The sequence below is a fragment of the Cyclopterus lumpus genome, chromosome 10 (assembly GCF_009769545.1).
Source record: "Cyclopterus lumpus isolate fCycLum1 chromosome 10, fCycLum1.pri, whole genome shotgun sequence".
NCBI lineage: Eukaryota > Metazoa > Chordata > Actinopteri > Perciformes > Cyclopteridae > Cyclopterus > Cyclopterus lumpus.
The window spans coordinates 10,000,476-10,025,022 of record NC_046975.1 but is presented as its reverse complement, the minus strand read 5'-3'; the positions used below and the strand labels follow the sequence as shown (position 1 = coordinate 10,025,022).

Sequence of the window (24,547 nt, the reverse complement as noted above, 5' to 3'; positions counted from 1 at the left end):
TAGATGCACATGGTTGTCTGAGGACTTGAGCAAATTAGCATTATTGAAATTCAAGGTGACACACCCAGAATCTTTGAATCATATTAACTGATGTGTTATTTTGTCAGAGTTGGAGACTCTTATTTCCACCTACAGGACATTTACTTCACTTTTATTTAATTACCAAGAGAGACGAAGACGATGCATTTCTCTACAGCAGCTCTCTCTCTCTCTCTCTCTCTCTCTCTCTCTCCTGACTGTACTGTGCACTTCTTTTTTTTTCTTTTCTTTTTAACCAAAGTCTATCACAAATCTCTGCTCCGCTGATGGAGCGGGGCGATATTATGTGGGAAACAATGTGAGAGAGGCAGTCAGGTGGAGAGAGATACTGCCACGCTTGAAGAGGATGTATGCTTTGGGGGATGACCAGATGGCTGAGGCAAAAGGAGAGGTCAAATAGAGTGGTGAGGAGAGTGGAGAGAGACAGGGAGGCGGTGAAGGAAGAGGGGGGATCAGTACTGCATGGAGTCACATCTCTGGGAGAGTGAGTGACGTGTAGGAAAGCATTCGGCTCTTTCCATACAGTCTGTGGAATCTTTCTGAAAACATTTAAGTTCAGATTTTTGTTCTTAAGAATTGCAAATAATAGGAAACTCAATATGCAAAGGTTCAGAAATGAAGATGCAACCAGTACTTTGTGTTAAAAAAACTTTGAGCATTTATTTTCTTTTCTTTAATGTATTAATCTGGAATCTCACTCTACTTTTCACTGCAAAGAAACATTTAATTCCTCTACTTCAATATGTTTCTATTGAATGCTTTTTCTTTCTTTTTTGTGTTGCTATTTCCTATTAATACATTTCCCCGTGTATATATTATGCTTATTTGTTCTGCTATCTTTTTATTCACCCTTGCTTGAAAGAATCAGTTTACTAAAATTTAAAAGAGTAAGAAATATACACTCTGCACAAATTAACGAGGTAGCAAATTGGTCCACCTTGTTACATGAATTTCATACAATTAGAAAGTTACTCAGGATTATGTGATAAAAAAAAACAAAAAAAACACGAGCTCATTCCTCAAAGTTGATCCTGGCTGTTGGTGATAACAGCCAACACTCCTTTGGTTTTTCTCCACCAGCACTGGGTGAAACAGGAAATGGTTTTCCACTATTTTCCCACAGCAGTTTGTGAAAGGGGTGTCTGTACAGGGTCCTTTTTACTGATGTGTGGAGACATTTACTTTATCAATCACGATGGACAGCGCTGCGTATTCCACCTGAATGCTCCTGGAGCTCAGATTCATACATGTGTTTATATACTGTAGCTCAGACACGCTACAGTATATAAACACATGTATGAACCCACGCCGTCTCAACATGTGGCGTGGCGTGTTCGCCTCTGACCACAGGAATGTTCCAGCGGTGATTAACAGTGAGAAAACCAGGTTTCTGCACAGCTTATCGCTCTCCATTGAAAATAAATTATGTAGCTTCCATTGATTGTATTTAGCGCCACACTAACTGTAGTGGGGTGTATTTACAGCAATGCATGCGCGTGGATGTGAAGGCCAGTCCTGTAGAGCCACAGATGCTTGTGAGGACAGACTCTGCAGAGGTTGGAGGTGCTGATGGTGTTGTGGCAGGGTGCCTTGTTTCTGCTGGCAGTTCTGGTGCAGTGAGCCTGGCTAGTGTGTGCCCCCAAAACAGAACGGGTCATTCTTAGTCTAGAACATCCGTGGGATCCTCACTGCCATGGGAGACCATACCTGGAGCGCAGTTAACTCGAGATGGCATAGCTCATGGGAAAGCGCTAACCTTTCCACTGCAATAAGGTGGCAACCCATCAAAAAGGATGCAGCATCAAGACACTGTCCATATAACCAGGGCAAGAGGGAGGTTAGGGGGACATATCTGTTCCTAAAGTTTTGGGCTTGCTCAAAGCTCAACCTAATAAGCAGAGGACAGCTGAGCAGAAAGAAAGAGGCTGCCAGATCTGATCCCGTGGGATAGCTTCTGTGTCAGAACTGGCCCAAATTAAGAGGGAGTGCAGAGAAAACTGGGCCTCAACGAGGACTGCAGCTCCTCCTGCCTCCCATTCAGTGCGGGAGATTGCACCACTCACCCTGCAGCACTTTCCCACAATACCGCTGTCCATCTGTTGATTCACTTATCTAGAAACTGTGTGTGTGTGTGTGTGTGTGTCTGTGTGTGTGTGTGTGTGTGTGCGTGCGTGCGTGCGTGCGCACTGCTGAGAATGGATGTTTGTACCTTGGGAGAGGTGTCTGTACCAGGACAGATAGGGAGGGAATGGAATTAAAACGGATGAGGCAAATCCCAGTAGTGACTAGATCTCTTATTCCCACAGCCATTGTGCTTAGGAGCCCAAAAAGAAACGTGACCACGGCCATGTTGTCCTCTTGAGATGTCTGAAAGGTTTGCACATACTGTCCCACTTCTTTTTCACAAAGACAAACAACAACAACAAAGAGGTTATGGTGTGCTATGTTACATTGTGTTATGTGTGGTTTCATATCGCGGGCAATTAGCTTGGCGACCCAATGTGTCCAGTTCAGCATAGATAACCTTGATGAGTCATTTAGAGCCGTGTTTTCTGTCTGTTGTATCTCATCCGTAACAATTGTACGAATACCCGGAAACAAATATTTAACGGGCCAATTACATAAGACTGGATAGTACCTGCCTTCCCTTCTGTCAGCCAACCGTCATACTGGAATATTCAAAGGGTTTACGGATGTTAAGAATACCTGATTACCCGGTGGGAGCACTTGAGAGTCAATCAGAATAAGTGAGCAGCCATTCACGATGGGGTGGGAAAGGAGAATGCACCTGTAGCTCTGAATGTTAGTTTACACATTAATGACTTCTGACTGACTGGAAGTCGCTGCTGCCTGAAGATGTACGCCGTCCCACTAGAGCGCATGATAGATAAACAAACGAATGGAAACGTTTATGCCTCTGAAGAGATGTCATCAGGCGCACACAATGAAAGAGTAGATGGGGGGGGGGGGGGGGGGGGGGGGGTATTGTATTACTGAGAGATGTTCATTCCCCGAAGAGGTTGTTATACATTTTTTCAAGGTAAAAAAACATTCAGATTATGGTGTAACTGTTTCTTTTCTTCTACCTTTGGTCGCCTCAGATACTCATCTTCATTGAACAGTCTGTAGCTGGTCGAAAGTGGGGGTCAATCTCGTCTTAAAATGTAATCTCTATCTGTGTAAGCTGCCACTCAGGTGCGTCGCTGTTTGTGGCTTCGCCGAACGCAAACCTTTTTGGTTTGAACTGCATTCACTTTTCACTGGAGGCAGAAAGATCTGTCTTTTTCAGCTCTTTTGTCGTGAGACAACGGAAGCGGTGACGGGCAGCTCACAGCTGCTGCGAATGCTGCAGTGAGTCGTTCACTGTGCATGAGGGAACAAAGCTATCACTGGTGGGAGCTCCTGGTGGGAGCCGGAGACCTTAGGTGAACGGCGTGACTTCTTCTATCCACTGGCTGCCACTTTCCTCCCGAAACAAAAAAAACGCACATGCACACACATACTGTACCATTTGGGTTCACAGCTGCGGGATTTTCTTTGCCGACATCCTATCACAACGCAGTCCTCTATTACCAGATCGGCTCACCTTCTGATGCAATGCGCGCTGTCCTTTTGTGCAATGTGTATGAACACACACTTTTATATTGTGATCACGAGGGATGGGTTTCATTTAGGGCTGCAACGCAACTCAATTTAACATGCACTTTGGCAATAATACATAGAAGTTAAAGGTATAAATTCCATAGCCTGTAACCCTACATTGGGTGGGTGGGATGGGGGGTGGTGTGGGTAGGGTCGGGAATGAGGTTTCAAATTTCAATCTTTAACTGTTCCACATGTGTGAATCCTCTTCCCTGGTGGGATAAAAACTGTGAAAATAAATAAAACATATTTACAGAAAAAAAATATTACATAGAAGTAAACAAAGTAAAGGGGAATGGTCAAAGCAGCAGAGGCAGAGATAATGCATAATGCAACTTAATAGTGTCTTTCATTAGACCCTTCCTAGCTGGTAAATACTCACATCTTTCAACTCCTCACCCCCAATTTGTAATACAGGATTTCTGTTATCATTGTGTGATGTTTCCGTAGTCCGGAACCAAGCCCAGTTAACCCTGATGTCATAATGTGACATCAGGAAATTTTACAGGCTGAGTCGTATCCCTAATGACAATGACCATTAATTTAAATTAGGAACTCTCTGATCAAAGAATAACAGAATATCAATTAGTTAGAACATCAATTTAGTTGAAGTGAGTTTCGCGAAGTTAATAAAAAAATGTTCTTCTTCATTTTAATACATCACCTTAAGCTGTAGGTAATTAAAACGGTCATACTGGTGTTCCTGTAAATAGCATTTTTATTGTTATTCATATTTTTCCAGAACTTTGTCAAATGTCTTGGTGGTCGTTACGTGACATATACCCTTAATTGTCAATTAGTGGTCGGTCAAACAGCCCAATTGATCTATAACTGCCTGAAGTGAGGAGACACACATGTGTGAATGTGCATATTCGGCTGAATGATGTCCTAACACTTGTGTCCTCTTGTCCTCTGCTGGCCTCCCCGCAGTCTGCTCCCAGTTCTCCCGCGGAGTGTACGCCATCTTCGGATTCTACGACAAGAAGTCCATGAACACCTTGACCTCGTTCTGCGGCGCCCTGCACACCTCCTTTGTCACACCCAGTTACCCCACCGACAACGAGGTGCAGTTTGTCATCCAGATGCGCCCCGCCCTCCGCGGCGCTGTCCTCAGCCTGCTCTCTCACTACAAGTGGGAGAAGTTCGTCTACCTCTACGACACCGACCGAGGTAAGTGACAGTGTGGGCCTTGAATCAGGACTTCCAGCTTGAATTACAGTGTGGAACCGCAGGACATGTTACAGAGGCTCAGAATAGCACACCAGGGTTAGCAGAGGACAGATTTCCCTTGTAATAATTCATGAAAGCTCTTTAAATGCTTGAACTGTTAACACTGCACTATTTTATACAGTAGTTTGGTTTTATGCAAATGTTAAAAACTGTATACTGTATCCGCCAGTAGCTCTTAACTCTTGCAATAACACGTTAAGAAACAACGCATCTTAAGTACTATAACCTTTGGGTTGGGATTTTTTTTTTATCTAAACAATTGTCTGGTTGGTGTCAGTTAATCTTCTGTTTAATCATGTTGTTGACATTGGTTTGTCTTTCATCTGAAATGAGGTATGTCACAGCTGCTACTAAAGTGTTTCCCACAGAAATCAGAGTCTCTGGCTGCCCGTGGGTGCTTCTTATTGTGTTGCGTCAATGAGGGGTTTTGTGCAGTTCCCAGAATGCATTGCCTCGTTGACAATAGACGCTGGTTTAATGCAGCGGCACGCCGTGTGTCTGATGACCTGTAAACACGGCAAAGTGTTCATTTCTGGGTGTTCCAACGTCGAACGAGAAAATGAGCTCATTATCTCTCAATAGAATAATGATCCCCTCCTCCTACAGAAACTTCAATTTGCTCAAGCAGCACCTGGGTAGGAGGGATAGATGTATATTCAGGATTTGACAGACAAAGCTACAATATGTCTTCCTCTTTGCGAGGGTGCCGAAAAAGGGGGGCTGCGTATGCCTCCTGCACTGCACCGAGCAGTTTGGAAGCCTGTGTTTATTTGCTCATTATAGAAAGGTCCAGATATGCTCCGAGCTATCTGCTCTCTCTATGGTTTGTTTTCTTTTTTTTTCCAGCCCAGCCTCACTCCTCTCTGCGTCTTGCTTTGAGGCAGAATATGAAGTGTCCTCTAGCGCACAGACCTCAGTCTTTGGGTCTGCAGGCCTGTAGGGTCCAGAGCTGTGGGCCTTAATCCTCCAAACAGCCTGCAGATAATATGTGGTTAATTAGGGTCACTCTTACGAGAACACTCATTGGATCTTTCCCTGTGGATGCTATCAACCCACACGTCCTTCAGCACAGCCAATACTGCCCCGTACTGGCCCTTCCCTCTGCTTCTCCTCTTCTGTCTGGCAAGAGAGACTGTCTGGGGCAGAGTTGGATACGTAGCGGAGGTGGGGAAGAGAGGCTGAAATACCAAAACAGAAGAGGTGCTGGAGAGAGAAAGAGCGATGACAAATAGCTGTGTACTTTGAAGAGAAAATAGACGGACACAGGTCAAAAGAGCCAGGGAAAGTGAGGAGGAGGAGGAGGAGGAGGAGGAGGAGGAGGAAACAAAACAACGATACAATCCAGCAATTAAGGCAACAGCAGGCGCGTGTGATTTACAGGCTGTTACCTGTGTACAGACAATTCCCTGCGTACTGTACATACCCGTGCTGAGGCCCATGCCAAGCCACTTTTACCTCTCTCCCCACTGCCAGTGGTGTAAGACGATCCCTTATTAGTAGGAGGACATTGGCCCCAGGGGGGGATTAAAGTCGTTTATTGATGCACTCCATCCAGCACTTTGGGGGGCTTTGACACTTGGCTCATCAAGCAGACAGATGTGTCAGGGAGCCTCTACCTTCGCTTATCAGGTAGTGCAGCTCCCCAGGCAATATGGACACTTGCTGCTGGCTGAACCAGGGGGAGTGACAAGGGAACATAGTCTTCAAGGGTGTATGTAGGTTTTGACCCTCTGGCTCGGAGGAAGAAGTAAAATTGTCAAGACAACTGTTTTCTTCTGTATCATTGTCTGCATTATTTGAGTTTTTTTTTGTCTGATGTATCTTTATTGACTACATCGGTCATGTTCCAAATGTATCATCTATTAAAGAGTATGTTAGGTAACACCACAAAATAGTTAATATTGTTGCCAAATTCATGATTGAATTGTTGCTGTTAATCGGTTAACCATTGTTTCATCAGCTTCAGCTAATCATTTCAGCTGTTTATGTATTACTTTTATTTTAGGGTGACTGTTTCAACTATGTATCCATTACTTTTACCACATAAATTCAACTTATTATTGATTACTTTTAATCAATACAAAGCAAACAAAGTTAAATTTGGCTAATCAACGGTTCATCCATTACTTTAAGCGTACTATTTTGACCTCTCTGTATGCTTTCTACACTCAACATGTAATTACTCATGTTGGTGTGTGCAGTTATATCACTGTAGCTGATACATTTGCAAAGAAATCCACATAATTATTTTTGGGATTTTGATTTTCCTCCTTCAAACAATTCTATGTATTTTTGATTAACGGGTCATTTGTTTTGTTTTTAAAATTAGATGAGCGACTGACAATCTTTCCACGTATCCTTTTTCAGCTACAAGTACCTGGACGGGGTGTCACGGATGTCTCTGATTCTTTGTAATTCTCAGTAATGCTGCTTTGGGTCACTAAATTGGGAGTTAATGAATGATCATTGTCTTGCCCATTGTGTAATTGCATTGCCTAAAAAAGAGGCCTAGCATGTTGACAAATGAACTCTGACCTTAAATGTCCCCGAAATAATCTTTAAACAAGTAAAAAGCAAAGGCGATGTACAGTGTTATTATCTTGAGTGCTTTTTTGCCTTTTAATTTGTGTTTGATAAAAGCATTGATCATCCATAATAGTGGAATCAACCTTTCAATTATTTTCCAAACTCTGCTATTCAGGAGAGAAAGCGCAGCGCATTCACTAGCTGAGTTCCACCAAGAGATTTCAGTCAATAGAAAAGATTAATTACAGCCTCACTATTCATTTGGCTCTTATATTGGGCTGGCAAAAAAATGCTTTTAGTCCTTAGTGTAGTGCTTTCAGTCAGAGAGTGATGGTCCATATGCTTCAGACTCAGATGTATTGGAGGGAAATGAAGGTACATTTGTACCCTAAATGCCATTAGGAGACAGCTGCATGAAAACAGATGTTATGATGAAGGAACTGCACTGGAAGCAAATGGAGCTTCTGATATTAATGATTGGCTCGTATTCTTTTATAGGATGTAATCTATTGACAGGGAACTGTGTGTGTGTGTGTGTGTGTGTGTGTGTGTGTGTGTGTGTGTGTGTGTGTGTGTGTGTGCTTTAACACATGAAAGGTCCAAACAGATATTACTGCTGGTTCTTTTGACTCCCAAACATAACATATGACTCACCGGGAAGGACTGACAGTCCCCGCAGCACTCCTTCAACCGAATACTGTGTTTTCCCCAATTCTGAGCTCTGCAAGAGGGAATATTGCTTACTCTGTCCTTCCAGTTTGCATCAGCAGACACATTTCCCCTTCAAAATCTCGAGCTGGATAGGGTGAAGGTAGATGGACCTTGCCCTTTCTGTTCTGCGGTCAGGTATGGACAGGTAATTGCCAGGTCTGTGCAGCAGAGACAGATGATTACAGGCTTTATTGTCTCTCCCAGGCACAATCAACCCTGATTCAGCAATCTCACCTCTACTTGATTTACGAGTCACTCTCTCTCTCTCTCTCTCTCTCCACTGTGTCTTCATATGCTTTTAGCTTTCTCTTATTTCCCTTCTTCTTGAGAGTCTTGTGAGAGTCAGCTCGCTGTGACTGTAGTCGTACAAGAGTCAAAACATTTTCCTGCCTTAAATGCTGCAAAGTGGTCAAGAAAAGACAAACCAGTGGTTTGTTTCATAATTCGTTTGAAACCACAAGTGCACAGTGTAAAGTTCAAAATGTCTCCAGCTGACCTCTTCAGTCTTCAAGCTTCCTGTTGGCTACATGAATGATGTTGTGCTTGAAGACTGAGGCTATAGTTAATATGTCCCAGTACAGGACAGGCTAAACCGGGGTAAGACATCCCTCAAGCTGAGAAGCCACGGCGTGTCAATGCAAGCGGACTGCCGTCCCTGAGTCTAACTGTCGCTAGCGGTGTGCCAAGAGCATCCTAGTCTGAAGCGTAGGGGCGCTGACCATCTGCCGTGTTTGACGATATGCGAGCAGGAATGTGTTGTCAGAACAGATACTCCATTACTTACTTGTTTGCTTCTTTGGCTTTGGTTTTCGGAAAGGCAATCGAAGAACATCGCCATCTTAACACTTAAAATGTGTATTAAATGAGTATTGTTCTAAATCTGAGATGCCCGCTGTGCCTAGTTACGCTTGCTAAGCCGTGATTGGACCATCGCTGCATGGGGGAGGGGTGAAGAAAAGGGTCAATTGTATGCCTGCCCTCCCCTCATGGCTGCTGTTTCACTCTGCTCCGTGTCTCCGTCGCTCCCCTGCCTCTCTGTGTTACATTTATTTTGTCAGTCTTGAGAAAATCCTGTTCACCTTGAACCGAGCAGCTAGACGTAAAAAAACAAAACAATGTGGATGAAGATGTACGTATGACTGATGGAGTCCTCTGACGGTGGGAAAGCACTTATATTTTCCATTGACATTTAGTGAATACCAATCTGCACTGATATTTTGTAGTAGGCCTGGAGCCTCCACCTCTTTATATTCATGATGATGTTGTGAGACACGGGATTTCAGCCCGTCTCACAACATTCAGCGCCACACCAAGTTGTTGATGACATATGAATATCAATGGCGGGTCATCGTTTTACATCATTTCCTCTACGGTCGATATTCTGAATGTGATATAGTTAGGAGGAAAGCGATCCAACACGTATCCGCTGCACTCAAAGAACAGAGCTATTTACTTTTATCATTTAACTGCTGACAGTTGAAATAGCTTTTCCATGTCATAGTCTCATTATAGCACCAGGAAGTCAAATGTTCTTTGAACAAAAACCTGCCAAGTGAAAGCTGAACTCCAGCATTCGGTCCAAAATATATATATATATATATATATATATATATATATATATATATATATATATATATATTCACTAGTCAATATTTCAAATGACCCCCAACTTCTGAGGAGTCAATTCAGCAAACTTATCTGGAACAATAAAGTGCATGGACAGTATTGATCATAAGAGGTTGCTGCAGTATTTGTACCCAAAAAGGGAACAGCTTATTACAAAACATGCAAATATGTGCAAATTCTGACCTACACTATACGGTCTCCAAAGTGTGCGCAGGCATTCATACAGTATTTATCCGAGTCACTTGTCCGTCACATTTATTGTTAAAGGTCTTAAAAATGTCAATATTGAATGAAAATGTTGCTCTTAAAAAAACACAGGCAAGCACTTGCAGTGCAGGAAGAAGTTGAACTACACCAAATCTCAGGGGAAATATAGTTACTTAAAAAGTAACAGTTTTAACCTATACCTAAATCAAACAAGCCAATTTGGGTTTCTCACAGTGGAAGCAATGATATGATTATGTAGTTTTTAAACACTGCAGGTTGATGATAAACTGGATAAGTCTGACTGATAGAAAGAAGCTGAATAACGTAGATGTAGGTACGCCTTTTGTTTACGTAAAAATGTCACCCACATTTCAGCAACGTGATGCCAGAATAAACAGCAGGGTTCTACTTACCATTATAAGGCAATGTGCAGACATTGCACGTTTGTTAAAAGCGCCTGAAAGTCCATTTTGTTTATTGTTTCAGTTGTATGGTTTTATTTTATTCATGTTGTATTCATTCAAAAGACATTTAAAAAAATTTTAAATTGATTGTTTGTGTGTACTTGCAATATTACCTTTTTTTATTATCATCTCATTGGGCTGAAATGGCATTTAAATGACAATAGTAATTTCTGGGACAATATATTGCCCAACACACCTATTATAATTATTGTGACAGTCCTAGATGTAGATGCCTTGGTGAAAGAAAAAACCTTGGTTACAGAGCACATTATAGGCAGGCCGATTTCCTGTCACACCTTTTAGAGGGACAAATGATTTTCAGTCAGCTAATTTGTAATAATTTACAATTCGTAATATCAAAGAAATAGCCACACAGTAAAAACAAAAAGGATCCTATTCAAGCCCTATTGAGATTGCTCCGAGCAATGCATACAGTAGACTTTATTACTATTATACAAGGTGAATATTAATCACCCAATACAGTACTAAAGCCGCTCTTTGAAGAATGCTAAATGTATTTTCTTATTCATCAGGTGTTAGAAATAACACATCTTGATATTCAGTCTTTCATTTTCGTTTTATGACTAATTGAAGGGCCAAATTGCTGTCCTTAGCTTGTAATTTCAATTTATTGGTTAAACCCTTTTAATACCCTCCCTGATGACATGCATCTTGTCTGTGTCCTAGTCATTTCCATGCTAAATAGCATTGGTGCTTGCGGACACCAAGTGCTTAATAAACCAGATTAAACAAAGATGTGGATCATGGTGCTGTTCTCCCTGAAGTATGAGTTTAGGGTAAATGTCCTAAATTATATTGAAGTGGATGAGAACTCTGAACGTGTGATTGCCTCTGTAATGGCTGCCATTGTCAGTGGATGGGTAATTATTATTACATGAATATTTGCAAACACGCTAAAACGCAAAAACAAATCAGATTAATGACATTGTAGTTGCATCAATCAGGACCACTTGGCTATGAATGAATCCCTTATAAGTCACCACAGACCCTGTTGATCAGCTGTTAAACAGGCAGACATGATAACTCCAGCCTGGCACAATTGGCAGAGTGATGCGCCAACAGGGCCACGAGGCTTGTGGATGACCGCACAGAGTTAGCCTCATTTCTTCTAGTTCCTGCCAAGCTACTGTAGATAGAAGGATAGGACAGATGTGAGGGGGGGGGGGGGGGGGCAATCAGGCAGATACACTGTAACCACAGCAAACCTTGCTCCCTATTCTTCTGCAATCCTCTAATTGGCTATCCAGAGACAGTTGCCTTTGTTCCCTAAAAGAGTCAAATAATGAATGTCTCCCGCTGCTCTCCTGGTTGCCTTTGATGGCAAACCAAATCAAGTCTGTCCTTTAATTTGATTTTAGTTGCCTGGCATTGCTCTTACTGTTGTAAACAACGTAACAAATAAACAAATGCGCTACACTACCAAAAGGAAAGTCCAAACTCCAGTGATTAAACACAGGAATGGCATGAAATGGCTACTCCTTTTCTTTTACATAATCATAATAAGGTTTGGAGATATATTTTAATGTGCAGTGCCATTAGGTTGCAAAGCAATGTTTTTTTTCCGATGTGACTGCAAACCATCAGCTGCCTTTTCCCTTTCAATTTGTCATTTTTATGCCACGCTGACACTTTTCACACAAATAATGTCTAGACGAGTGCAATGTTGTCACCCACTATTGTTGATTATAGTCTCCGCTCACAATGTGAGATAATATGTGTGAATGCTAGCTCCCTAGCACGTCTATATCATAGACCACAGCTTGTTTCCTTGGCTCTGTGGTCTCATCATAGCCACTATAATGGCACATCAGCTGCACCCAGCTGAGACTTTACGCACACACATATGCCTCTTGTGCTTTAGTGGCCCTCTCCTTCACGCCAGCTTCATAACAGCTAAATTATGCATGCATCAGGAGAATAAATCAGCTTGGACATGCTGACAAGAAAGGGCACATCAGAGAAGCCATAAAATGCACAAGAAAAAAGATTATATTAAAGAAATATGGATGAAGCTACGCATCACTGATATTATTTTCTCCCATTTTTATTTTGCACACATAAACAGGTATCACTGCCAAAGTGTCATCCACATATACAGATAGTCCAACCTGCAGTGGCAACCTCTGTAATTCAGTAACCTCTTGAAAAGAAGATATTCGAGAGCCTTTGTCTGTCACAATAAGCACACAATAAACCACTATGCTGTCTCCCTGTCCCTTTTTAACAGAACCTGGAATAAAGCCATATTACCACCTACCCACTGCGAGCTTCAGCAGCCATGAAATTACTGCTCGGAGCTTCTTTTTTTCATTATTACAAAGGTCCTGGCCTTTTCTTCATGCTGCCATCGTTGAGGTTGATTACTTACACTATGTTACAGGGCCAATTTGTTTGTAGAAACAACAAATACAACATATACACAAGAGTAAAATAATATCTGGACTCTTTTCATTTACGGTAAGTCTCTTTTTCCGTGTGTGTCATGTGTCCTTCATTTTCAGCTGATCAGCCCAGAGCTGACCAGGGCACTTGATCAATCCTTTCGACACACACACACACACACACACACGTGACTCTATGTTGTCTGTTAGCGCACACGCTCATCAGTGTGTGTGTGCCAATACGTCTCAGTATGCCGTGTGAGTGAGAGAGAGAGACCAGGAAACAAAGACAGGCAGAGATGGAGGAGCTCTGTGGGTGGATTCTCACAGTGGAAAAGCGCCACTCTCCTCCCTCCTACATGTATGCACTTCTAAAGATACAGACATCATGCTGCTTCTGTTTGATTTGACATGTGCTGTCTTTTTGATTAGGACAACACTTGGCTGTGAACTGCTTTTGGTTATAGGCCCGCTGTATGCAGCACATCAAAGCCTTGGCTACACACTTGTGGGCATCACGGCGATTGCTACGTTTCCGCCATGGAGGTGAAGCCTCCTCCCCCTGCAGGCAGGGAGAAGTGGAGGAGCTCATACTGTAGCTCTGGCTATAATGGTATTCTCTTCCACTAAATTGCATAAGTTGAATGGACCTGTTTTTGCGTCTTTGTCTTTTAATTGTAGTTAAACACTTTCCTCAAAGGCACCTCAATTACCATGTCTTTACAGCTGCTCAGAGATTCTAGTCTCATTCTTCATCAACCGTCAGACGTTGATTGCCTGTTTGTTGCGTCTGTATATCATTTGCTGGACAAGTCAAGAGCACGGTTCATATAATCCCAGCCTATTTTATTTATATTTTGGGCCTGTGCCAGATGACTAATGAGAGGAAATATAAAGCCGTCTTCCTCTCCCAGCCCAAGATTTTGATCTCCACTGCGCAAACACTGGAGGGATCCTCAGAGCCCTGTGAGCATACTTAGCCCAGAGGCAAACACTCTCCAGGCCCTAAATACTGTAAGTATTTATTTTGGCTCCCTCAAAAGACAATAGAGACGAAGCAGCTGTGAGAATATTTATACATTAGAACGTACGTAGCGACGTAGTTAATGAAGAGTGAGAGTTTGACAGATGAAGAATTTAAATTGTATGTTGTGTTATTATACACAAGGGTGTGAACGAAGCTGTTATGTTATGACCTACTCAAGTTCCAAAACACTGAGTTTGCTAGGATTTCTGCTCATATTGACACATTCCATCCAGTTCAATCCAAGATTGTAGTGTTTCAATATTTTGCAAAAGAACCCACCACCAAATGCACAAAATGAGAAAAAGTTAACTTTTTTGATGCAATCAGAACATCTACATCATGGCACTACTTTTTGTGCAATCTGAGCCACTTAAACTATTATTCACAAAGAATAATAGTTTTTTTGAGAATCAACACAGTATCAAAGAACATGATATTGCAATACTCAAGTCTATTGATATTTTCTTATACCCCTATCATAAATGTCTATTAAAATGTCTATTAAAATTGTAGTATTGTACTTGAATTGATTTATATAAATATTTTATATAGCAACAAGGTTGCTGTGGTGTCTGAAAAGTTCACTCTCCATCTTTCTCTGCAGTTGTTCAGTCCTGAACTTGGTATCAAGCCAAATCCCACAATTATGAGCCAAAGCCGTTATCTTTATGGCTTCAATTCAGCCGTTTCTGATGCGTCCTCTGAGACCCTGGACAAGGCTCAGCAGCCACAGACCCTCATTTACCAGTGGATTGCAAGTTAGAGGGGAGAGCAGCCACATTCACTATTGGCTAAACAGCCACCGCCTCTTTTTCATGTGCGAGCTTTGGACTTTGATCCTTCAGAAATGAGTTCAGATTGGGGGGTTTCACAGTCTTTGGTGTCGGCAGGTAGAATCAGCTGCTTCTGGTTCCCTTTTTTCCTTGTGTTGTGTAGTGTAGTGTAGTTGATGGCAACTTATTTACTTACATTTCATAATTTGATTAGATTAGTAGATAACATTTTTGATGGATGTGGATTAGTGTAATACCAACAGTGACAAAGTGCGATGATGCAGTGTAATGTAAGCAAGGGGTATAGTTGTGGCTCTGAAGCAGTTGTGGCTAATGCAGAGCAAGATGCTTAGAGGAATTTGCAATATGGTTTCTCTGATTTGCCTAGTTAGCCTGGATCAGCTGTGAGATAAGAGAGGGGGTGTGCGTGAGAGAGAGAGAGATGGAGGCCTGTGACACTCTGCGACACTCTGCACCGTACCCTAATGAGAGGCAGGGAACCAAAGGAGCTGGGCAATGAGATTAGATGCAACTCAATTCAATTACCGCTGAGCCGCCACGGGTGACGCTTCAGAACTCATCCTGTTAAGATCCGGTTCACAGACGAAGCTCTCACTCAGCTGCTGTATGCTGCACTGCCACAACATGTCACTCGCAACAGCTCTGATTTATAAGCACACGGGGCGTCGTTAGGCTCTGTCGGGATTTGCTAGCAGACGCTGCAATGTTCTGATATAGATTTAAGGGAAAATTACGAAATAATTGAGTTTTCACTCATCTCAACCGTTTATACACTGCTCCACCAACTACAGAGTTGTTTCAAGTGTGTATTTGAGAGTAAAGAGAAACCTAATACCCTGTTCAAGCTTGATGAAAACAAAAGCGTTAACCCCCCCACACTAACATATTCCTACTATGCCAATTCTGCCTCTTATTCTAACCCTAACCAAAGTCAATTCTCAAGCCAATGATCAGAGGCAGAAAAGGGCGGGTCATTTAATCGCCATATCAGGATGCCATCCATACTGCTTTGTCCTCACCGTCCCACCGCAACCACTATACATCTATATAGATATATCTATATCTATATAGATATATATCTATAGATCTAGATATATATAGATATCTTATGTCTGTTAGACGTAGGCTGGAATTATGCATCAGTGAAGATACATGTAAACTTCTCCTCGGACCGAACGCAGAGAATGCTGTTCATAGGTCACGAGGTTCCAAACGAAGCAAAATCACAGATACACTTTATACTCATAGTCTGTACATATCTTAGTTTGAAAGAAACTCTCAATGTATCCAAATGACCTCTGTGCACATCCGCCTCCAGTACATGCATCCCCAGCATATTCCAGCCTTTACAAATTAAAGCAAGCAATTTCTGTCTCTCTTCAGTCCAACAGACTCAGTCTGAGTTCACCTTCGTCCAACTTAGACCCACATCCTGTCAGTGTTAGCCAATAGACAGACTGATGTACTATGCGTGGAAATAGAGAAGTCTTTATTTTCTTATGCAAAATTGTACATACAACGCCGGACTATAAACTGCAGCACTGGTCTCATGCATCGTCATTCTAACAATATGTGTGGTGAATAGACCCCTCCTATAGGAGAAGTATAGGTGGAGGCACAATAATTATCTGAGCACGCTAGTTAACACTGGCTAGCAAGTTGTATTGGCTTGTTTTTTATATAAGGGCAAAAGAAAATATGAGTTTCTCGCAACATGTAGAGTCCCTCAAAAAGTCGACACTGGAGCGGAAAGGCCGGCTAGTTAGCTCGCTAGTCTCCAGAGCTCCTGCCGGCCTACTACTGGAAGTAGCCGAGGAACCGTAGGCCCAGCGCCCCCTCTGGCCACCAGCCTGCTGTTGGGCGCTTTTTCCTGTACATGTGTGACTTTAGCATGAAAGCATGGCAGATTTAGCAAGGCAGCTAGCTAGCTAAGTAGTTAACGAGCCAGTAGCTAAATGAGTGAAACTTAATAATTCGTCCTCGCACTCTTATCACAGCACAGGAAAGCACATTGCTATCGCTAGATAAATAACTTTGTTCAGGGTGTTTTCTATAACCAGTGTAGGGATCATGCATATGAACACACACACACACACACAGACACACATATACAGTATAACATGAATATCATGTCCTGTGTATCTTATGCTTGCATATCAAATATGCACATTGTACTCTGCTCCACTGTTTGTATGTTTCTTTGTTAACAGTACGTACTGGCGTCAGCGAGCATTACACCATGTTTAAATTCTCCCCACCTCGATGGCATGATTAGCTCTGAGGAGCATGATCAGCAGAAACTGCTGCTCTCTGCTGCGACATCTGCACAGCAGGGATTTATAGCCAGTGATAAGGAAATCTTGTTGTGGTCTTCAGTAATTTATGTAGTCGACTGTTTTACATTTTTGGACGAAACACAGATGTGGGGCTCCTGAATGCAAAGAGGTGAAAAGGATTTATAGCTTCATGTTCGAAATAAATATCACAAGCAAAAGCATTTATGAGGGGTCTTCAATGCTGTAGGATGAATCATGATGATGAATCTATTGATTAGCTGAAGCTGAAATGGACTCCAGCTGACAAAGGTGATTGGCATTTGTACATTTATGCAGAGAATAACAAACCGCTTAATTTTTTTCTTGTTGGTGGAGAAGAAAAATGAGCTGTCAGTCGTGTTGCTGCTGTCACATTAAGTTGCACTCAAGTATTTTGTTAAAATTCAATTTTGAAGTCCAAACCATGAAACATAAACTTTTCTGCTGACTGTCAAAAAAATCATGAGCAAAAATAATCCATTTCTGGACAGACTATTTACCACCACCAGATTCCATCTCTTAATTTCCATACAAATGTAAAACTAGTCAGGGATGGCATCTTCTGTGAATCTTAAATGAATCCAATTGTTTCAACGCAGTTCAAGGGTTTGCTGGAGGCAGGAGAAGATGAGCTCCCCACAAATCGGCAATTTCAAAATAAAAGCTCTCTGTGATTGTAATCTGATTGACAGGATACTGTTTCCTTCATTCACATAAGAGTTTGCATAATTCATGTTTTCCTGCCACCTCAGACCTCAGAAATGAAAATTGGAAATGCACAGATTTTATACAGAACACTCCAGATACTCAAATATATCAAGCCCAAATCCCTAGAGCATTCCCCTGTAGGCATTTGTATTTTCTTTTGACGTGTTCTTGCCTCTTTCAAGCTGAACATAAATCAGTGATTGGCCTGATACTTGCAGCCCTGAAACAAATACCCACCCTATCATGTTAACCCATATGCATGGCATGTCGTACACCCAACGTGATTACAGTGTGCTAAATGGTTCATTGGCATTTTTTTTACCTTTACCAGCCATATTCTTGTCAGTTTCCAAACCAAAAGAGACCATTTTGACCCAGTTAATCTGCATGACATCTCTTAATGTGAGAGGCTTTTATTGCTGGGAAGACTGCCATGCTATCCAGCTGGCTTGTGGTTGCTGAGGTTCTGAGCATATGCCTGAGGAAAATGAATAATGCATCCATGTTATTCAAACCTTCTTTCTGTAACTTTTGCTTTAGGTAGGGGAGATGTGAGGAGGCATACGACATGAGAGACTGCCGCTGCTGTGCTCATGTAAAAATGATGATACCTCAGAAAAGCTTCAGATGTTTTTTCTTCACTTTTACATTTATTTCTTTTTCCTAGAGAAATTGTGGCTTTTGTCCAGGTAGAAATCAAAAGTACATTTGCCGATTGTATTGCCTTCAGGCTACACTACCTTCATATTCTTCTTGTCTTGTGGTGTTTCACGTCAGATGTACAGGTGTTGATACTTTTAAACAGCTCTGTGACCCAGAAGCTACAAAGGGACTATACTGTATGTGTGCCTCTACATGCCCTCAACAGGCAAACACAACATCATCTGAACTCAGAGTTGTGCTACAAGGCACATTAATGAACTATGCTGAACTCCTTGGAGATGTGACCTGATAACCTGTTTGCCAGATAACCTCGAGGTCTGAGAGGCTGTTGTCCTCTGGACTGATGACGCACAGTGCGTCATCCTCTGCAGCTCGCTGTGCCGCATGCCAAAAGCTCATCCGATGGAACTGTGGCCGTGCGCTGCAGAGGCGGCCGCACACCGGGGTTGCAGACACACGCATTTACGAGTCAAGAAAAAGAGGGCTGCTTGACCATTCAGATGGACTGGAAAAGATTTCAAAAGCAGAGAAATGAAGAGTGTCACAAAGTGGATTCCTCATACAGCTGTTGTTGTGTCTTTAGTCTCTCTGCTGGCTTTGTCTGCAGACGGTTTTCTTTGCACACAGCTGTTCAGTGTGTCAGGCAATTTGTAAAATACCAAATCACATATGACATTAATAGTAATTCTCATAAGATCTTTATATGTCTGAGTGCATGCCCAGATTTGCTGTTGCTGCAAGTTTTTCGCCGCTTCTCTGTATCGGCTAACCACATGACGGACGATAAAAGATGAACAGAGAGAGAGAACAGAAGCTTATTGTACATACATGTATTACATTTGCTTTGTCCATGTCTTAATAAAATACCAGTAGTGTGCTTGATTTTCATTAATAACCTTTATGTTCATTCGCACCTCTTTAATGTTGGAAAAGAGTTACGTTTTCTTTTTACTTGTGCTGTGATAGAACTTCATTATTCATTTTGTGGTATATGATTTGACCATAGTGTTTCTGGGTGCCCTGTTAAATTAAAATATTTCACGTGTGAATTAATCATCGGAAGGGCTCATTCTCCATTCTTCTGCTAGCATAATGATCTCTTTCTACGACTGGCCTGGATGAATCTTTCATTGTCTTTATCTTGAAATGAGTTGGCGCAATCCTCCAAGGAGACACGGGCCGGGATGTGTTTCACCACATTGTCAAAGTTAACATGTGGCTGAGCTAAGTGCCGTGATTTAATTGATGCCAAGCGCAATAACATCACCCGCTGATCTTTTAATAATATGGAGATACAATTCCTGTCCCCTTACTTCATAATGATATTGCCTTTTCAGTATGCAAAGGTAAATTCACAATGGCTTCCACCCTCGCAAATAAAGTCTAGACTCGAGACAATATTTTCAAGGGCCTGCAGAGTTTGGAATGCTATTTTATATTGTAATGAGATGGCCTTTAACCTTTGGATTCAAGCAAAAGCCTCTCCAGAATAAATTAGCAGCCTCCCAGTTCTTGCATAACTGTAACCGTGTGCCTCTTTTCTGTCTAATCCTCTGGGTCTCTCTCTCTCTCTCTCTCTCTCTCTCTAGGTTTCTCCATACTGCAGGCCATAATGGAGGCAGCAGTAGCTAACAACTGGCAGGTGACCGCCCGCTCTGTAAGCGGCACAACAGATGCAGCAGAGTTCAAGCGCATCATTGAGGAGATGGACAGGAGGCAGGAGAAGCGCTTCGTGATTGACTGCGAGGTGAACAGGATCAACACCATACTAGAACAGGTGAGCCTCAAACTCACTGCACATGTGGTAACAGCTGTCGATTAAATAACTAAACACCTGCGCTGGCCATCTAGCCCTTTTCAGGCTTCCTGGTTAAGTCACATCATTACCAAGCACATTTTAAGTAACAAATGTTAAAGGGCCACTCCATCAATTGTACCTGTCAACTTGTTAGTCATGGTGATATTGAGTTGGACTGGAAGACGACAAATATATAACAAAAACTGGATGCATATGAAATAAAGCTGTTCAAAAATATCGATTCAGTCCTCTGACATTAAAGAAGTGCTGGAGTGGTTCTGCAGTTTTGGGAAGCATTCAGTCCATAATACGTCTTTTTCACAGCAGACATTTTGACTTATAGTAAGAAAAACTGACAATACCACTGATTGTTTTTATTTCTATGCAAGTGTTCAAACGTGACTGTGAGGCAACATGAACAATACCAGGACCCTGAAATCAAAGCAGCTGAAGTGAATTCAGCCATCATTGATTATTTGCACCTGTGCTTTTCCTACTGTGAGATGTCAAAACATCTTCCAATAAAAGTGGCCTATTCAGCATTTTAGATCAAAGATCTAAGACTCGCTAAGTCTGACTAAGATCATTTTTGTTGTGCTGCTTGTTTTGCATGTGAGTTTCTACAAATAGCTCATATGTCATTTCCTTGAGTTTGTGTAACCTCATAAATGCTGTGTTAAGTTGAATGTCAGGCAACACAGTAGATGTGAGAAGCTGCGTTTGGTTGCTAAGTTGGAGGCTTGTTTGAAAACCAGTGCGTGCTGTTGAAGCGGCCCGAAAGCCTGAGGTAGAGAGGTCCGAATGTGAGCAGCCATTTGGAGAAACCACTGGATGAGGCATCGTTTTTAATGCTCCTCTAACAACCCCAAACCCCTCCTTTCCTCTATCACAATGCCTGAGGAGGAAATGAAAGGTCCACCAGTCCTTGTAGTAGGGGAAACACAATTACCATGAATAGATGAGTGGCTATTATGCCATGCATCTCCTCTGTTGGGCCGCCCCGCTCCACCCTACACTCCTCTGCTTACAAGGCAATCAGCTCCCACTTTGGATTCTGCTCGTTAACATTCATTTAGATATTGGCTTCTCTCTGCCTCACAATATCCCTTCAACCAGTGTTTGTTTCCCTTTTTTCTTATGAATCTAATTCGATCCCAGAGTCACAGTTTAAAGCAGAATGGCTTTAAGTATTAATTTGTTGCGTCTAATGTAATTCTTGTACTGCACATTTCCTTCCTTTACTATTCAGGCACTATACGGAAATCTATTTCCTTTTTGTGTTAAGACTATGCTTCAGCTTTTAGGAAAAGCATTACAAATCACATGTTAGGCATATTAATGGTTGCGTCTTTAATTGCTCCCCCCGCCCCCTCCTGCAAACAATAATAAGGATGCAGAGCAATAATCTGTTTGATGTTTCTGTCGTTTTTCAATTAATTCATTATTTCTTTTTTGTCTAGGCTCTCTCCCTTCCTCCACCTCATACTTTCACCATCAAACATTTTTCTCCCTTAACTTTGATTTAGTACAGAAGGGGAAAATAAAGCTTTTACAACAACTAACCTTCAAAGCAGCAGTGTGCTCATTGTTGCCCCTTGTTTCAGTGACAACCTCAGCGTGGGATTTCTTTTTGTTCCTAGAGATAATTGAAATAATCTGTCCAGCTCTGCCAATATGGATGAGTCACAAGCATTCAGCAAAGCTGCTGGACTTCACTCGGCAGCCACCCCCTATTGGGCCAGACCATTATACATTGAAACCAGGATGGACTGTCCCCCATGAGGGCAATCACACCAGAAAATGGCTCCCACTGTCAGCTATGTGGAAACCCACTGCGTCTACCTGCTATTGTAGTTCTATTAGCCAATGATTGAGGGTTCGAGTTTCATCTCTGGACAGGAGTGAGAGTTTAAGCAGAACCTGCGTGCCGAGGCCAGTGTGTGTGTGTGTGTGTGTGTGTGTGTGTGTGTGTGTGTGTGTGTCGCTTCAATCCGTCAAAGTCACTGCTGTTGAGGGAGGATCATGAGGCAGGACAGATTCAGCCAGCTGATTGCTGGGGGAAATGGGAATCAGCTCAGTGGCTTAGTTTTATGATTCTGTGGGAGTAATCCCAGCACAGAATGAGCGTCTTCATACCAGGCAGTGAAGTTCATGGTGTATAGAATCGGTAATTGTCGAGCTTCCACAATCTGGTTCAATGGTTGCACACAAAAAAACTCTCTCTCTTCATTAGCACCACTTTTGATCCTGTTGCTCTGAATGCTCCGGTCTTGCTGGGCCTTTGTTTCTCTACGACAGTAGTGCACTGCACTGTTAGAGTGTATCGGCATTGCAACAATGTTCCTCAATATTTCATATTTAAAGGAACATCCATGTATACTATATGTACTCAATTACTGTACTCAAGTACAATTGGCATTTTAGTTTGCAGGTATTAATGGACGATAGGAACTTATTTTTTGTATAAAAACAAAACAACAAAATAACAAAAATATATAGATATATAAAACACATTAAAATGCGGCTCACACTGAAAGTATAATTAGCTTTTGCCTATTTACTCTACCAATCGATGTATTCCAAACTGGGGTTCAATTAACAGTTATTTTAAATGTTTCTGTTTATTGTTCATTGCATAAATTGACAAAACAGTCCAAAATCCAAAGATAATTTAGTCATAAGTATACAAAAACAGGAATGCAGCAAATCCCTTCTCTCAAAGGCCTCCAATCGTGTTTTCTATATGAATAAATAATGACTTTAACGTTGGTTGATGCTGAGCTATTTGGTCTGAATTTAATGTTATAAAGAAATAAGTTTCCCGAGACTTTAGGCTACCTGAGGCTACATCTGATTCATTTAAATAATGAATATAGCAGCAATCAACTAATTGCTATGTTAAGACACAGTGGAGTAATGACTCTCTCTCGTTCTCTGTGTGAATAGAGGAGCTTCTCTGTGCTTTGCCATGCTGGCTAGCTCCGCCCTTCTGGACGCTTTGCGCTGTTCTCATGTTGCAGTTCCAGCTGATAACGGTGTCGTCGTGGAAACGTAGTGCCCATCCTCCGATTCCTCTAAGCTTAAAAATGTCGTCATCGTCTCAGCCCTTCGTCATGTTGAGCTTCGTGTGTAGGAAATCCCTCAATGATAGATATGATCATATGCTCTGAATTTTTAATGTGGCCCCTTTAAGAAGCTGGTACCAGCAAATACTTTACCTTTTTATTGCTTTCAGAAGAAATTCTATCGTCAGAATTGTCGCAATTTCATCTCGTGTTGACAAATCAATTAATTGACTCTTGGTTTCCGCTCTGTGCTTCGGTGTTGGACAGCAATGTCTTTAAATGGTCATTGATCCGACACACAAACAAACACACTGGATGTACCTCATTTTCAGTCGTATGCACACTCAGCTGAATGTCACTTTTATTAGCTTCATTTATCAGTTGACATGATGTAGAAGTGCGGTAAGGAAAGTATTTGCATACTGCTGCATCAGGCGCAGTTTTGTTTGCTGCTATATAAGAGCAGCGTGAGTCTCACAACAAATTTGTTTTGGGATGCTGAGGAGAATGCTACACCCGGGCTATTATCATTTTATGCAATAACAACCGCTCAGGATTTATCGCTAGGACCTTTCCATCAATATACTGCACTGCAGATAAATTAACCCAATGCCTTCCATTCCTTTCCTTTCGACAAAGACAGGAGAGCCTCTGCTCGCTGAATCATATCCAACTGACTCATTGAACCATCTAGGTTTATGATAGTAAATGGGAAAACGTGTGTGGCATTAAAGAGGGGCAGAATACTATGACTGAATATAAGATAATCATCTCTGTAATACCACCACTCTTCGTAATGATGACTTTGTAGAGCGAGTATGTGCATGCCGGTCTCTTGAGAGCCTGCATGTGTGTTTGACTGTACATATGCTCATGCCTAATCTGATCCATCTATGAGATTGCACGTATAGCGTCATATCTGCCTCAAGGCTCCATCCTGGCCCTCTTTCCTCCAGGGAGTTCTGTGCTGGAGTCTGCTCAGAGGCAACAACCTGCTCATCACTAGTGTAAAGAGAGGCAGGCAAAAAGAGAACGGCGTCTGGGACAGGCCCAGGGCACGCAAGCTGTTCAAAGACAGACAGGCAGTGAGCCCTCTGCCAGCCGCAAAAGCTGCATTTTCATGCAGGGGAAAAAAGAAATACAATAAGAAGTGAAAAGGATTGACAGAATGAGAAGAAGAAAAAAAGAGCGGTACATTTGGGGATTTGTACGGACTACATTCTGCCGCCTGTAGAAGCATGAAGGGTGGCCACATTGCCTCCCCATGGAGAATTAGAGATCCTCCATACCCCTCTCTCTCTGCTCTTGAATTAAGGACTGAAAGGAAAAT

General features: G+C 42.1%; 1 protein-coding gene across 1 annotated transcript in view; it reads left to right on the top strand.

Annotated features, from left to right (window-relative positions):
- gria3b (glutamate receptor, ionotropic, AMPA 3b) overlaps positions 1 to 24,547 on the top strand; it is a 76,557-nt gene that overhangs the window by 17,482 nt on the left and 34,528 nt on the right. The window contains exons 3-4 of the mRNA XM_034543837.1: positions 4,612 to 4,851; positions 19,944 to 20,131. Coding sequence (XP_034399728.1) covers positions 4,612 to 4,851; positions 19,944 to 20,131 — 428 coding nt within the window. The remainder of the gene's footprint in view (positions 1 to 4,611; positions 4,852 to 19,943; positions 20,132 to 24,547) is intronic.